General features: G+C 34.8%; 2 protein-coding genes across 4 annotated transcripts in view; both read left to right on the forward strand.

Moving 5' to 3' along the window:
- The window catches only part of NEGR1 (neuronal growth regulator 1), a 1,417,016-nt gene that overhangs the window by 47,574 nt on the left and 1,352,043 nt on the right, over nucleotides 1-17,399 (forward strand). The window lies entirely within an intron of this gene.
- On the forward strand, nucleotides 5,839-6,105 carry LOC102875728 (ATP synthase subunit f, mitochondrial-like). 2 transcript variants are annotated; one of them, XM_006896775.1, is made up of 2 exons: nucleotides 5,839-5,959; nucleotides 6,077-6,105. In XM_006896775.1, exons 1-2 carry the CDS (start codon nucleotides 5,839-5,841, stop codon nucleotides 6,103-6,105), a joined length of 150 nt encoding a protein of 49 aa, XP_006896837.1. The 2 variants fall into 2 exon arrangements, with proteins under 2 accessions (XP_006896837.1, XP_006896836.1); XM_006896774.1 differs by having other exon boundaries at nucleotides 5,839-6,105.

Genomic DNA, 17,399 nt, shown 5'->3' on the forward strand with positions numbered 1-17,399 from the left:
AAGCAAGAACCCATGGTGATGAAGGAAGAAGTTTAGATTGCTTTGAATGAATTGGCTAAGAGTAAAGCCCCAGGAATTTATGGTATATTAATTGACATATTTCAACTAACAGATGCTGTCCTAGATATGCTCACCATGTTGTGCCAAGAAATCTGGAGAACAACCACTTGGCCAACTGACTGGAAGAGCTTTATATTTGTTCCCATTCCAAAGAAAGGCAATCCCATAGAGTGTGAAAATTATCGAACAATATCATTAATATCACATGCAAGCAAGATTTTGCTGAAGATTATCCAAAAACAACTGGAATGGCACATCAACAGAGGACTACCAAAAGGGCAGGCTGGGTTTAGATGGGGTTGTGGTACTAGGGATATTGTAGCTAATGTTAGATAGATCTTGGTTGAAAGCAAGTAGTACCAGAAGAAAGTCTATTTTGTTCTATTGATTACGCAAAGGTATTTGACTCCATGGAACATAATAAACTGTAGCTAACTCTCAGAAGAATGGGACTCCCAAAACACTCGATTATACTAATGTGAAACCTATACTTGGTCCAGGAGGCAGTCATCAGAACAGAACAAGGAAACACTGTATAGTTCAAAATTGGGACAGTTGTACGCCAGGGCTGTTTCTTATATTCTTTGTTCTAGGAAAAGTTAATTGTAATTAGGTTTCAGTTGCACTTCTGTGATAGGATGAGGTTTCTACTCTTCTAAAGATTCAAATATCATTGAATTAATCTTACATTTTAGCTTCAGTTATTATCTATGCTGATTACCTTTTTTCAAGAATCAGAATCATTGATCCAGACTTGGATCAAATTGCCTGAAATATCCATTTTAATATTATAGTCCTACTGCGTATTCATTATGCTTGAAATTGACTCTGTTGTCAATCGCTGTCAATATCCTGAAACTTAAAATGTACTTGTGGTTCACAATTAAGACAAATGTCATCGAGTATTTCTTCTATGTATTCATTTTTTATATCTATTTAATTGAAGTCTATTGCTGCTAACTCATTTCCATTTTGACTGGCTACATAAACTCTAGTGTTTCTCTTTCTTATATGAAGCTTTATATCAAGCTTGTGTTCTGTATATTCCTTCTTGTTCTGATTATCTGTAATTAAATGGGAAAGACGAGTCCTTGGCCATGTCCCAAGAAATGGCAGGAAAATAATACGTTGAAGTAAATATGAGTGTTTATTTATTTTTTAATCTAACTCTAGGCATATTGTCACTGCATAAAAATATTCTTTTTCTGTGTTTTGACCTGAAATTCATTGTATGAGTTCTCTGTATATACTTCTGGGCATCCAGCCTAATGAGATGGAAGGATTTCTTAGAGCGTCCCTGAAGCATCCTAATGTGAACTTTTGATTCTTCAAGTATTTTCAAAAGAAAAAGAATGGAAATTGACTATTAAATATTCTGTGTTGACAATGTAAATGAAATGATGGATGAGGCCATGAAACATAATAGTATGATATCCTGAAAAAAGAACACTCCCAATAAATTCAGTATTGACTGTGAAGCTACATTATCAGATCATTCAAATAATTTCCACATTTTATGGTATTTTAGAGCCACTGCACCTAACTAAATTAACCTTTGATAATATTTGCAGTTGTAGAATGACAGTTTGTTGGGTGAAGGGAGGCCATGAAGGAAAGCTCCAGTGGAAATCTGAGAAGACTGTGTAGTAGTGGACATATATCAATAGAGATTAATTTTTATAAAATTCAATATAAAAAGTTCATCATATGGAATGAAATATAATATAAATGAAAGAGTATAAAACATAATAAAATATGAACCATGTGGAAAAACTTTAGTATTTCAGAACTTTTCAAAGTTAAAACAGTATCAATGATGAACAGTCTGCGAGTGTAAGTTGTTGTAGTTGTTGATTGCCTTCAAGTTGAGCATGACTCACAGCGACCCTATGAACAAAAGACCTGAAGCTTTTCTATAACTATCAATGTTTATCAAAGTTCATAGAGTTTCCAAAGGCATGTTGTTTAGAAAGTACATGCCACTCCTATATGACCCTCTTAAATAAACAACACTAAACTATTTTTTCCTTGGAATTTTGTTTTCCAAACTTGAAATTTGGGGGGACCTAAATACAATAATTTCTAATTAGAGGATGGTTCATAGATAATATTTATTATAAGTTATGCACAATAGTCTTATAATATGACTAAAGAAGAGTTTTTACACTTTTCTAATGAGCTGAATCTGTAGACATCTAAATGAGCACACATCCTAAGGGAATTGGGATGTTGTTGTTGTTGTTGTTGTTGTTATGTGCCGTCAAGTTGTTTGCGACTCATAGCTCAAAGAAATACCACAGACTCTCTCTTCTCTCTTAGTCTCAATATTGCTATTAGTCTTGATATATTAACTATAATGCACAATCTACATTATAATTTTAAATTAATATAACTAGTTAGAAGAAGGAACATGAGCACAAGTGTTACAGACATGAACTAACTTTAAAGTTAGAAGAGACTTGAGCTTATCACACTTAAGGAGTGATATTTGGAAATGATAATTCTTCTGAGCACTGAAAAAAAAATCTTACATAAGACCACAATGTTCAAAATGGAAGTCATTTAATAAATTCACTACTTTTCTTTGATGAAACTCATGATATTAGATACTTCAATTTATGAATATATACATTCACCAGTAGATACTCTGGGAAGATGAAAATGAAGAAAAAAATATCATAGTACTTACATAGTCAATTATTAGTAGCTGAAATACCACGTTACCTACACAGTCAATTTTAAGTGCTCTATTTTTTTCTTTGATAAGTCACCTGATCCAGTCCATGGTCTTTCAATTTCTTGCTAAGGTTGACAGAAGAAGAATTGATGCCTTTGAGTTGTGGTGCTGGAGAAGAGTCATGAGCATATCCTGAACCCAGGTTTCTCCTTGGAGTATAGGATTTTGAAGTTTTGTCTTATATACTTGGGCACTTGGCCAGGAGAGACCAATCCTTGGAGAATATCTTGCTTGGAAGGGTGGTGGGACAGTGAAGGAGAGAAAGACCTCGGATGAGGTGGATTGATATTGTGACCAGGACAGTCAGGGGGGGTAGGTGTGTTGGAGTCAGTGGGGCTGGCTCAGTACAGGGCAGGCTTCAGAGCTGCTGAACATGGATGAGGTTGCTATGGAGTTGCAGGAGACCCAATGGTACATACTAAGAACAACAACAACAACAGCAACAACGAGATGTCATCTTTTAAAGGAAATAATTTAGTAAATTTGCCTACAATGCTCTTTTTTTAAATAATTTTAATGAGCATTTACAAAGATTTTGGATTTCCATTCATTCATTGCTGCACTTCTCTCCCCGCCAATCCCTCCCCCCCACCCTGCCCCCAGTTCACTCCTCTCTTTCAAAAGTAAAAGAAATACTCCTGCCCTGGTACACAATCCCCCCGCACCCCTCCCACCGCCCCAAGTATACATTCCTCTGTGCAACCTTACAATGCTCTTTTAATCCAAAGGAAAGTTTTCTTGAATATATGTTCTAAGACAAAAATATTATATTGTGTAGATCTAATTTATTGGAAATAACATTCTTAACTGCCTATTTGTTGGTTTCAATTCACTGTCAGCTCTGGAAAAAGGCAGGCAGCCTCCTTCTGTTGATTTACAACCTTGAAAACCCAATGGAGGGTCAGCAGTGTGATAGGCTAATGAACCATTTAAAAATATACATTTTTAATTTTTTTTTACTGGTTGTTTTTTAATATTTATTTTTGTGATGTAAATGTGAAAACTAATACATAGTTATGGATTTCTATACAATAGTTTTTAGTAATTGAATTAATATTAACTATGTAAGATCTTTATTTAAAATTATCTTTTGGCTTTGATAGGTAGAGGGACAAGGCAGGAAATAAAACCAATATACATGAATGAAACCCAATGTAAACAAATTATTGTATGTAAACTAATAAAAGTTTTTAGAAAAACCTTATATTTTGCTTTAAAAATGAGTGTCATCTTGGTAAAGAAAATGTATAGTAGCTGGCTAAGCCTAATACATTTCTTTTAAAATAGAGGTGACTTAGTAAGATATAATATCCTTCTAGGCTAGTCTTTCACATGAACATTCACAGGAGAATTTATAGTAAATTGGAGTAGATTTTAATGTCCCATTAGTCTTCCTACAAATTTTCCATTTTGCCAAAGGATTCTCACATAGGCAGAAGAATTTCTATGGTGAATTCAGCTGAGGTTCCCTACAAGAAAAGAATTCATGAGTTCATAAATCTTTCAGTCCCTTCAATTTATCTAGAGAATTATTGGTAGTGTGTTGGGTACCAATACATGGAGCAGATCGTCTTGAAAAATAATGCCAACTCCATAATGGTGAGGTTGCTATTTCCCAGTGGGTGTGAACAGTTTAGGCTAGATAGATAACACCCTATTGCAGTTTGCTGCTGGCGGGGAAGATCACTTTCTTTTTGGTTATCATACTGCTTTGAATTTATTACAGAGCCTGGAACTTTAATTATGTCAAAAAGAGCACATGTAATCACTACAAAAAGTTTTGATATAAATGGACAAAGGAAAGAAATTTCAGAGTTAATTGTGCCATTCTCTGCTTAAATCTCTCTAACATGTGAAGTTATTATACTCTAAGATTATAATACAATATTTTATCCCATTGATGCTGTATCGTTAGGCACACAGAAAATGAGAATAGATAATCTTCATTGACTAATTATAGCTATTTGCTTTAGATTTGCTTATTCATTATTTGTATTACATTGTCACCGGCTAAACAAAATAACAACTATTTTTTTTATTCATTGTACTACCTAGCATGTTACCATTTCATTTTCATTCATGCATGCCGCAATATCATGCATAAGTTGCTATTCTTGTGTCTATGATGTCACTTCTGAGTCATTATGGTTGTTATGCGTGATGGAGCTGACTGTGACTTATGAACAACATATCCAAACCTTGCTCTCTCCTGAACCAATCTTACTATTGGTGACACAGCAGACCCCGACTATCATAATGGTCACTGATTCAGTACATCTCCTCTAGGCCTTCCTCTGCTGTGCTTACACTCATCCCTTACTTGTCTTACATCCTTTCCCAAGGAGTAGTTTCTCTTGGCAACATATCCAAAGTATGTTTTGGGCTCAATGGTAAGAATTGTGCTGCTGGCAGAATTCACCAGCTACTCTGAAGGAAAAAAAACAAGAAATCCCCTCCTGTGTGACTTACTGCCTATGAAAATCCACTGGAAGATCAGCTGTGGGTTTGTTCTGACTCAACAGTAAATGACAATTATATATTTCACTTAACCTCTCACAGTTCTGTGAATTCTGAACATTTTCATGTCTGTCATATTTAAATACTGATTTATTTGTATGAAAATGTACTTAATTCCAGTCTTGCTCATTAGACTTTTTGAGATGAAAGATGGTTACCACTATACAGTTTTACGTGGTGTGATTTTTATTATGTGTGAATAATTATATTATTATGTATGAGTAATTCTCTTTTGTAGTTTTGAAAGCAAAGTGGAGTAAATTAATATAATAATGGCATAAAACAAAAAAGTGGAATAGCTTTGATATTGTTGCATGATTAGCTGTAAAACTTTGAATATTTGCTCCATATCTGCTGCTGACTCTTAACTTTTTTATTTTGCTCAGTTTTGTTTTGTCCTCGACTAAGGACTTGATTAAAAGTATTAAGTAGGATGATAAATTCTACCTACTATTCATATGAGGGCAACTAATTCTGAAGTTGCATGTTATTTTAAGAGGAAACTGAACTCCCAGAACTACAAGATGGCCTCTATGGTACCACTGAAGGAGAGGAAGCTTGTGGATATAAAACCGGAGGAGCTGCCCAGCTGGAAACTGATGCTGGAGTTCACCCTGAGCGGCATCAGAGGAGCATTCCAGGGAGACTACTACTTGTACAAAAAGGAGTATGTCAGTGTGAAGAAGGGGGTAATCTCCGGGCTGTCCATGGTCCTGACAGTTTACGTGGTGGTCAGCTACTGCCTTTCTGACAAGGAGCTCAAACATGAACAGTTACAGAAGTACCACTAAGAGGCGCCGTCATCATTCCTGGCCGGGATCCTTTGCCCTGGCACCCTTCCCTTCTTGAAGAGCAAAACTTTGTCACCTAGAATGAGAACTCTGTCCAATAAAGGATGACACAGTCAAGAGAGAGAGAGAGTAAAAGACCTTTGTCTTTGATTTAGGTAGGACAGGAGAAAGTCACTTTATGTTATTTTTGAGTACATAGTATATGAAAATGCTTTTAGCAGATATAAACACTTAGATAGTTTCAGTGACTAACAGTTAACTGCTTTCTTTACTCCTGCCTTGGGTTTCCCATAGTGTAGCTTATATTGAACAATCTCTTAAAAATAGGCAAATTAGTTCAATTAGTGATATATGTTTGGTGAACTCATCAAATTATCAGGTCTTACTATATCATAGTAACAAAATGTATCATGAGAGTAATTATTTTCTTTTATTACTAATTAGTTTTTATAGAATAAGACATTATTACATTGCTATAGTGTTCTGTATTGAATCAAAATGACATTGAGTGTGAAAAGAAAAAGGAGTTTTTTAATTTCAGTTTGTCATATATCATCCATTTATTGTTTAACATAAATACTTTATAATTTATAGTGATAAGCATTTTATTATTGTATGCATAGTTTGTATTACAGAAGTAATAAAGTAATAATAAGTAAAGCAACAGTGTCACTTTAGAGACTAAAGTGCACGGGATCCAGGTCAGTGTCTTCAACAATTGCTTGCTGTGCATCTGAGAGCTGGACAATGAATAAGGATGGCAGAAGAAGAATAATGCTTTTGAGTTGTAGTGCTGGACAAGAGTATTGAACAAAGCATGGACTGCTAAGAGAACAAATAATTCTCTCCAAGAGAGGGTTAAATCTGGTTGCTCATTGGCATAAAAAATGTTTAAGCTTTGTATTTTGGGGATGTTGACTGGAAGGTTCAATCCTCAGAGAGGGACATCAACTTGGAAGGGTAGAGAGTCAGCACGGAAGAGGATAGTGTAGATGAGATGGACTGACACAGCAAGTTTGGCAATGGGGTCAGGAGTGTCTGAGACAGTAAGATTTCCTCAGGATAGGGAAATGTTCATGAAACTTGTTCATAGATGGAGTCACTATGAGTTGTCATCAACTCAATGGCACATAAAAATAACAAGTCTTTTGGAAATGACTTTCTCTATCATCAAGTTACTTGAAATGAATATGGAAATAAGAGTTGAAAGGCCAACTTTTACCAGAAGGAACCTGGCAAAGTTTGTAGAAATGCCAGTGCTTGAATTTATTTTTATATAAATAAGAATGCATTAGGAAATGTAGAAAAGAAGAGAATTCTAAGCTGAGGATTCAAGTTAAGGAAACAAAGAACCAGATTATTATACTATTACTAGAATGTGGGAGAGCCATACCAGGAGGTGAATCTTTTGAACCAGAGGTTCTAAAGATATGGACAAATGAAAGTGACATTTATTTCCCCAATTATAAACAAGCAATAGGCAGATATAGAAAATGATTTTTAGTTTTGTAAATGAGTTATTTGAGGTAGATAGATTCAATGACTGGGGTAATCGGGATGGGTGTGTCAGAAGCAATGCGATTGGCACAGGATAGAGCAGGGTTTAGAGCTGTTGTACATAGGGTCACTATGAGTCGCAAGTGAATTAGTGGCACATAAAAACAACAACAAATAAGTTAAAATATTTTCTATAATAGGATAAATGGAAGCCATCTCATTAGAATATTGTCAACTACACGAAGGGAAGAACCTTGTAACATACTGTAAAGAATATATGTGTGTGTGTGTGTGATTTATATAGGAAAGTTGGTATTTCATTCATTCATTATTTCACATTTTCCTCGCTATGCCCCAGATCAATTTTTATTTTCAAAAAAAATACACTGTCTCCACTACCTAGTGCTTAGTATTGAGTCATTTTCAACTCCTAGTGGTGACTCCATGACAGATTAGAATTACTACAAAAAGTTTCATAACCAGCAATTCTCACAGGGACATATTTCCAGTTCCTTGTCACTTGGATACACCAGACGAATGATTGGCAGATACACTGCAAATCTTTTAGTTAGTAGCTAAATACTTATCTATAGCTCTACAAAATGCTCCTTGAACTTCAGTAATATGGTAATACATATTTTGGTTTTTATTTCAAAATGTTATTTAATTATAATGATTTATTAGTATACATTTAAATGGGTTGTGAATATTATAAACCTTATTGAACATGTCTTTTTATTTGGTTTTATATTAATGCAATATTTACTTAGAACATTTGTTAAAATTAATTGTTAATATTGTACTTTATTACCTTTTTTTATAGAAAAACAAAGACCAAACCCATTGCCAGATAGTCAATTCCAACTCATCATGATCCTCCATTTGGTTTTTGAAATGATGAATTTTAATGAGGAATAATTGACCATTGTTCTCACTGGAATAACAAGTAGATTCAAATCATGTGTCTTTGCTTTGGGTATTACACACACCATTATCCTTAAAGAGAGAAATATATGCAGATTTGAAATGTTTCTATAATCTGAAAATATTTCTCCAGTATTTAAAAGTATTGTTTAGTTTTTTACATAAACAACCAAAACATTCTTACATTGTTTTTATTCTTTCACATTAGTTTGAAGTTATATGTAGAAAAATTTATACATATTTGTATTTTTTAAAAAACCTATGCAACTAAAATCTAAATTAGTGGCACATTGAATTGAAATGGGAATACCTACCTTCAGGAGTTGTTGGTGATAACATGAAGAATCCATTGGTTGAGAAGTTGAATGTTGCTGTTGTTATGTACCATTAGATCGACTATAGCTGAACAACAGCTCTGAACTTGGCCCTGCCTTGTTCAAGAACACCGTTTCTGACTCTCCTGACCTTATTGCCATAGTCACTGTGTCAGTCCATCTAATTCAAGGTCTTCTCTTCTGCTGACACTACCCTTACAAGTATGATGTCCTTCTCAAAAGACTGGTTCCTCCTGGCAACAGACCCAAAGTATGTGTAACACAAGTTCAAAATCCTTGCTTCAAAGGAGCAGACTGGTTTCATCACCTAGAAAAGAGAACTGTTTGTTTTCATGGCAGTCCATAGTAGGGGCAATGCTCTTCTTCAGTACCAACTCAAAGGTTTCAAGTCTAATTCTGTCATCCTTAGCCAATGTCCAGCTTGCAAATTCATATTAATCTAGTGAGAAGACCTTGGCTAGGATCACATCTTAGAGTTGGCACTGACATTGTTAACTCTTTAGCACTCTAAAGAAGTCCTTTTGATTTCTTGACTGCTGGTGTAAAATAATATTGATTGTGGATCAGAGCAAGTTGTTAACTATCATGTTGACTATTGCAATGCCCAGTGGTGAAGAGTTTCATTTTCTTGCTTTTGAGTTGCAACCCATATTGAAGGCTACAGTGCTTGATCTACTGCAGCACACACTTCAAGTTCTCCTCCGGTTTGGCCAGCAAAGTTGTATATTCTGCATAACACAAGTTGTTGATAAGTCATTTTCTTCCAATCTTGATGCTGTATATTCTTGTTCATAAAATACAAACTTTTTAATGATTTATAGAGCATATAGATTGGAAAAAATATGGAGAGAGAATACATCCCTCATACATGCCTTTCTTGGTTTTTATACCATACAGTGTACCCTTGCTGTGCTTGGACAATAGCTTCTTGATCCACATAAAGGATGTGCGTGAGCACAAGTGTCCTGAGATTCCAATTCTCCTCAGTGTTAGCCATAATTTGTTGTGATCCACAAAGTCACATGCCATTTACATAGTCAACAGATATATATCCTTCTGAGAAGTTAAACAGAGTTAGGAAAACCTCTTTTCCTGATGGTCTTAAAAAGTGCAAATAGAAATGTAATTAAAATCCTTCTAGTGCTATTAGTTTCTTTAATAAATTTTATATGATGGGCTAACTGATTTGTTATAAATTAATTTTAATTACTTCTCAATCAAGGAGAAAAGTCCATTGGCCAAGGTCATCCAACATGGAAATTTTAAACACATGTTTACAAATTCACAGTTGGTAGCTGAGGTAGTATGACAGAAAAACCTCACAAGCAATCAATGTTTTACTGTTATCTTGTTACAGTTGAAATATGTATAGAGTTTATAAAAATTCAGACTCATATACTACACACAAAGTAAACAGGAAAATATTGACAGAATCTAACATACTTAACAAAATACACAATTTCTTAAATCATAAATAGCCACCTTTAAGTTGTTTTAGTGACACAATATTCTGAAGAGGTATAAATGTAACAATTATTAACAAAGAAGCTAAAACAATTGTAGCAACCCAGACGTGTGAGTTTTCCTTCATTATTTAATAAATATTTTCAACACTAATAAATAAGAATCCTATCTTATACAGAAAATATCCATCAACATTGTCTGTTAAACAAAATAAAAGAATTCTGATTAAAATAATTAATAAGAATAAGACAGAATTAATTTGAGATCAAGGATTAAAGTATGGTGCACTAGAAAATCAGATTAAGAAGCTATACTTAGATAAACCTCAAAGGATAAGTCTAGCTTTCTATATAAATCACCTATTAACCTAAAACAAAAGAACTTAATTTCCAATTCAAATTTAAATTAAAGAGCCTGATCTCATATATACTAATAGCACATTACTATTTACACAGACTTCATGCCAGATAGCAATGAATAGATTTATTTTTTAGATTATTTGAAGTAGTAGAAATCTTTATATAATAAAATATGAACTCTGGTGGTACAGTGATTAAGCCTTCGGTTGCTAATTGAAATGTTGGAATCCAGCAGTCATCAGAAGGAAGGTGCCTGACTTGTAAAGAGGACTGTCTGATTTGTAAAGATTGACAGTCTAGACACTGTAGGGCAGTTGAACTCTTTTCTGCAGATTCACTATTAGTTGGAATTTATTTGATGGCAATGGATTAGGCTTTTTTTGTATAAAAGAGATACTTTAGCTTCATAATGTATTACTTATTTAAGCTAATGAGAATTAATGTTTGTAGGCCTACTGGATAGAAAGTTATGCTATCAAGTCAAAGATGGGTGATTTTAATCTGCAGCCCTCAGGTCTGGTTTTAATTATTTTTGATCAAGCATTCTTCTAAGTGGTATAGCTTTGGTCTGTACATTTGCTGTACAGAGGTAACTCTTGGTTGCTGTAATGCTAAACACTGTGACACTGATGTATCAAATGCGATAATACTCATGGTAGACAATGTTTGATGGAGCTCCCCAATTATAACAAGCTTGGAAGCAGGAGTGGCATCCACTTTTTAAATATCTCCAGAAACTCTATGAACTTGGAGAAACGATGAAAGTTATACCATTGTTCAGGTCTTTTGTCATAGGGTTGCTATCAGTCACCTATGACTCAATGGCACTTAACAACAACAGTGGGTATATTTCACTATAATGATATATACCACAGATTTTATTTTTCCTATATTGTTATGATTAAAAGAAATTTGTAGTATTTTTTTTTAAATCTGGGATTCTTATATTTAGGAAAATTAGAAAAATGTTGGGAAAATTTAGAAATACAATTTTAGGAATTATTTTTAACAATGAAACCACTATTAATCCTCATGAGAAATATACATCATATCAGGACAGCTTGATTTTATCTGAAAGCCATGACATGACACATATATGAAGCATGAGTATGAGAGATGCTGACTCAAAGGAGTTCACAGAACAACAATGAAAGTAGATACATAGACTAATATCACATTTTAACAAGTTTTACAATGTAATCATCAAAAATATCTTGATTACTAGAATTAATTGATCATATATGATTTTAAATATTACCAGAGCAGTAATTAAAGAGATGTTGTTGTTAGAGGTCATTGGGTCTACTATGACTCATAGCAAACCTGTGAACCACAGATCTAAACCTTGTCCTCTCCTGTACCATTGAATATATTATTGAAAGTAATTTAATGTGTATACACAATTAAAAAGAAAAGATTGGGAATTTTAAATATACTAATTTTTTATTAAATTTTTTCTTTGTAGTTCAACTGAATTTTATACAATATTACATGATTAATATGAGTATACTAATTTTACTTTTAATAGTTAAACATCATTGTGGTTTTCAACTAAAATGTGAGTGTATGTTGTTGTTGTTGTTATGTGCCATTGAGTCACCTGCTACTCATAGCAACCCTATGTACAATAGCTCTGAACCTTGTCCTATCATGAGTCAATCTCACCGACTCAGACAAATCTACCTCTATTACCCCAGTTACTCTATTAATCATTTTCATCTGAGGGTCTTCCTCTCCTCTGTTTTCACTCCACCTTTCCAAGAATGATGTCCTTCTCCAAAGATTGGTCATTCCTGGCCACATGCCCAAAGTATGTGAGAAAAAGTTTCAAAATTCTTGCCTCCAAGAAGTAGGTTGATTTCACTCTCTCTAGGACAGATCTCTTTTCCTCTTGGCAGTCCATGGTATATTCAGTACTCTTCTCCAGCACAGTAGCTCAAAGGCTTTGATTTTTAAATCATCCTTTGTCATTACCAGCTCTCTGATTGCATGGCAAGAAATTGCAAAGACCGTGGCTTGGATCAGGTGCACCTTAATCTCTAGACTGACATTGCTGCTCTTTAGCACTCTAGTGACATTTTAACAAGAGATTTTTTTCTGATGCAATTAATATTTTGATTTCCTGACTTCTGGGGTTCCATGAATGTTTATTGTGGAGCCAAGCAAGCTGAAATTGTTAATAATTTCATTCTTTTGTAATCTTTTATCATGATGGTGCCAATTGACGTGGTGGTGAGAAATCTTTGTTTTCTTGTTGACCTTCAATCCATATTGAAGATTGTAGTCTTGAATTTCTGCTGCAAATACCTCAGGTCCTCGTTAGTTTCAGCAAGCAAGATTTTATAATTTGCATAGATCAAGTTGTTGATGAGTCTTCCTCCAATCCTTATGTCAAATTCCTCCTAATAAAACCCAGTCTCCTTAATGATCTGTTTCACATACAGATTAATGCACATATAGATTATTAATATACAGTAAGCAGGTATTTTTCTTTTAGATCTATTTCATCTTCATTTACAGAAATATGCTTATAGTAGTATACACAGGAACTTAATATAATATAGGAATGCATCTATACTATGGATTATACACCATATAGCATATACACATATAGTTGTTGTGTACCATTGAGTAAGAACTGACCCATAGCTCACCCTCCAATGGATTTTCAGAGTCAGTCTGACCTCAGGATTGCAGTGTAGTTTCTTAGATAACAAGAGCTGTATGTTGTTTTTGTTGTTATGTACCATCGAATCTTCTGTTACTCACAAGATCCTATGTACAATAGCTCTGAACTCTGCCCTACCCTGAGCCCGTCTTTGACACACCTAACCCCTTCACCCCAGTTACTGTATTAGTCCATCTCTTCCGAGGTCTTCCACTCCTGCACTGTCCCTCTAGCCTTGCAAACCTGATGACCTTCTCCAAAGACTGATTCCTCCTGGCAACATACCCACAGTCTATGAGACGGAGCTTCAAATTCCTTGCCTCCAAGGAGGAGCATTATTTTACCCTTTCCAGAACAGACCTGTTCGTTTTCATGGCAGTCTGTGGTATGTTCAGTTCTCTTCTCTAGGACCAGAACTCAAAAGCAATCTTGAAGGCATGGAGTTTTAATTCACCAGACACTGAAAGGGAAAAGGATGGACAGTCACATTCTGTGTGATTTACTGCCTATGAGAACCCACTGGAGGGTTAGCTTTGGGTCAGTTCTGACTTGAAAGAACACAACAGCAACAACAGTGACCTAATGTTAAGAATCTGCATTGCAATCCCTAACAAATGCAGTTCAAATCCACCAGTTGCTTTGCTGACAAGGATGGACAGTTCCCTTCAGTACCATTTACTGTCTCTGAAAACCTACTGGAAGGTCAGCTAAAAGTCCATTATGACTCAATGACACACAACAAGGTACATATAGATGTCTATATATTTATATCTATACACATAAATACATATACATACACACACATGCATACTATAGTAACACATCTGAAAGTTAGACATAAAGATGAGAGAGATGATTGAGAAGTATGTAATGGGGTTTGATTCATCTTCCCATTTTATTTTACTTTATTTTCCACTGTACTGAATATATTGTAAAGTTGAATAATTCAGAAATAAAGAGGTAATGTAATATAAGACATTTTTGGTTATCTCTTTCTTGAAACATATGCTATCATCTTAAAATTCAAATCAAAGGCAGAAATGCAAAATAAATTATCATTTCTTTCTGCATAAAAAAGTTCTTTCACATGAGGTAGACTTCTCCTTTAGGTGTAGAGTTTATGATTATGATTAGTTTATTCAATATGAATGTGTAATTCATATAAAATCTCAAGTTCGATCTGTGTTGTCATTTTCCCTTTCTTTCATTGTATGATAAAATGGTATATTAGTGTAAGTGACTTATAATTATGTGATGTCTGGATATATAGTAATTCACAGGAAAAAGAGAGTTAAACTTTAAAATATCTGGAACATATGACATTATTGTACCTCTTGTGATCATGTGAATTTCCTCTAGTAATTATCTAACCAAGCACACCTTTAGAATCTTTCTTTTTTATTTTCAGTTAGATGTTTTTATTTGTGCACTAAAGGTCAATAAAACTAAAGTCCTCAAACTCTGCTTCCAGCTTGCCCTATTTTTTATCTCAATGTTAGATTCTTTCCCCCCAATACTAACTTTTATTTGTTATTATTAAAATTCTGAATATTAAACAGATTCTTGAACTGGTGGTTCATAACCATCAGCTCATCAAACTTTAGCACTTGTCTCATCTCCAGTAGCTTTTCCAGATCTACCATCTTCACCAGGATGCTCCATGAGCTTGCCCAATTCAAACTTGGGCTTCTTCAGCATTTTTTACTTTCTAACAAATATATCATGGAGAGGATAAATAGGCAAGCCTTTTCTTTTACTTTTTTTGTCTGTACTCTTCAACACTACAAATCCCCTCCCCTTTTTAAATTGATATTTTAATGAAAGCTTACTGAGAACTTGGATTTCCATTTATTCATTGTTGCACATATTCCTTCCTGCCAAAGTTTACTTTTTTTTGAAAAATTCTTTCATTGTTGTACAGTTCCACACTCCTACCCCTGTCCATTTTACTATGCAGCTCTTATTCTAGATTGTTGTCTTGCAAATCATACCTAATCATTTATTCCTTTTAAGCAGTTCTTTCCCTCATCTGTTTCAATGCAAGGTACATTATTTATACCCTCTTTTTTTTGTTCCCCCCCCACAACCTCAATGTCAGTCCAGTTTTATAACAGTGGATTTATATAGATTCTTTCTTTATACAACTTTCTAGTCAGACTTTGGATGTAAAAAGAAAGTTATATGTTTAGTCGACAATGTTATGCAGATGACACAGTCTTACTTGGTAAAACTGAGGAAGACCTAAAGCACTTGCTGTAGAAGGTCAAGGACTGTAGTCTTCAATATGGATTGAAACTCAACATTAAGACAAAGATTCTTACCACAGGGCCAATTGGCAGCACCATGTTGGGTGGAGAAGAGATTGTCGTTAACAGTTACAACTTGCTCAGCTCTACAATCAATGCTCTTGGCACCAGTAATGAGGAACTCAAATGATGAACTATATTAGGTAAATCTGCTGTCAGGGACCTCTCTAGAGTATTGAGAAGCAACGAAGTCAGTATAATGATGAAGGTGTACCTGTTCCAGGCAATGGTTTTTGCAACTACTTGCTATACATCTGAGAGTTGGACAATGACTAAGAATGACAAAATAATTCATGCCTTTGAGTTGTAGTGCTGAAGAAGAGCCTTGAACATACCATGGACTGCCAAGAAAACAAAATAACACCCTTCGAGAGGGTGAAAGCAAGTTCCTCCTTGGAAGCTAGGATTTTGAAGCTCTTGCTCACATACTTTGGGCACGTGACCAGGAGAGGCCAATCCTTTGAGAAACACGTAATACTCAATAGGATGGAGGGACAGTATAGGAGAAGAAGACCCTGGATGAGATGAATTTATACAGGACCTAGGGCAATGGGGGTAGGCTTGTCGGAGCGAGTGAGACCAGCTTAGGACAGGACAAGCTTCGGAGCTGCTGTACACAGCTATGAGTCACAGACAACTTGATGGCACATAACAACAACATTGAGTTCAAAGAATAACAATGAACTTAATAGTCTTGGGAGTTTCATGAGTCTCTTTCAGACCAGTGAACTTTGCCTTTTTGTTTTATTTTGTTAACACAATTTGTAAAACTTAATATTGTGATTCTTTTTGAAAAGATCAGCTGTGGTAGGAAGGCAATTTTTCTCAAGTCAAATTTGCTTTAGTTATTTTCATTCATATGTGTTCCAGATTGAGAGAGATCAGTAGTTGCGCTTTAGATGGCCCTATGAAAAATACCTCTGAATTCTGTCAGATCCTGATCCAATCTCACAGTTTCTACCACTCCTACCCCCACTGCCACAGTCATTGTGTCATTTCTTTTCATCCAGTGTCTTCCTCTCCTGTGCTGATCCTTGACCCTTCCAAGAATGATGTACTTCTTCAAGAGATCTAGTCTCTCTTTGAAATACTTATTATTGAAAATATCTCCACTTTTAAAGTTTGATGCTGCATAATAAATTTATCAGCACAATATTGAATGTAAATAGATTCCTAAATTAAAATGCTATGCTATGGAGAATTTTTTTAAAGCAAACATTTATTAAGTTATAATTGTGTGCTATAGAGTCAGAACAGACCCATAGATGACCTTCTGATGGGTCATCCCTGGCAATTAATTGCATGGGAGGAGATTGTCCAACCTTCTCCTGCAAAACAACTGGTGGCCTCAAACCATGTGCCTTTGGGACTGCAGCACAGCTTTTTGCCACAAGGCCACCAGATCTCTGTTAAATAATTTGTGCTTAATTTTTATTTCAACTTTTTTCATGACATACTTTTGTGAACCATAGAGTGAAGGACTAAGTAAGGCTCTTATTTATACATTTATTAATTCTATTGATTATAAAACCCATTCTGAATACTAGGCATTGGAGAGATGAGATGGACTGGCATGGGACATTTTGAGTCAGATGATCATATGATATATTACTCTGGAGATGAAAAGGTGAGGAAAAATGGGGTTGCTTTCATAGTAAAAAAAGAAATTTCTAGGTCCATCTTGAAGTACAACATTGTGAGTGATAGGATTATATCCATACGCTTACAAGGAATTCCAGTG

Source organism: Elephantulus edwardii, unplaced genomic scaffold (genome assembly GCF_000299155.1).
Source record: "Elephantulus edwardii isolate Elephantulus edwardi_28Jun2011 unplaced genomic scaffold, EleEdw1.0 scaffold00190, whole genome shotgun sequence".
NCBI classification, from domain to species: domain Eukaryota; kingdom Metazoa; phylum Chordata; class Mammalia; order Macroscelidea; family Macroscelididae; genus Elephantulus; species Elephantulus edwardii.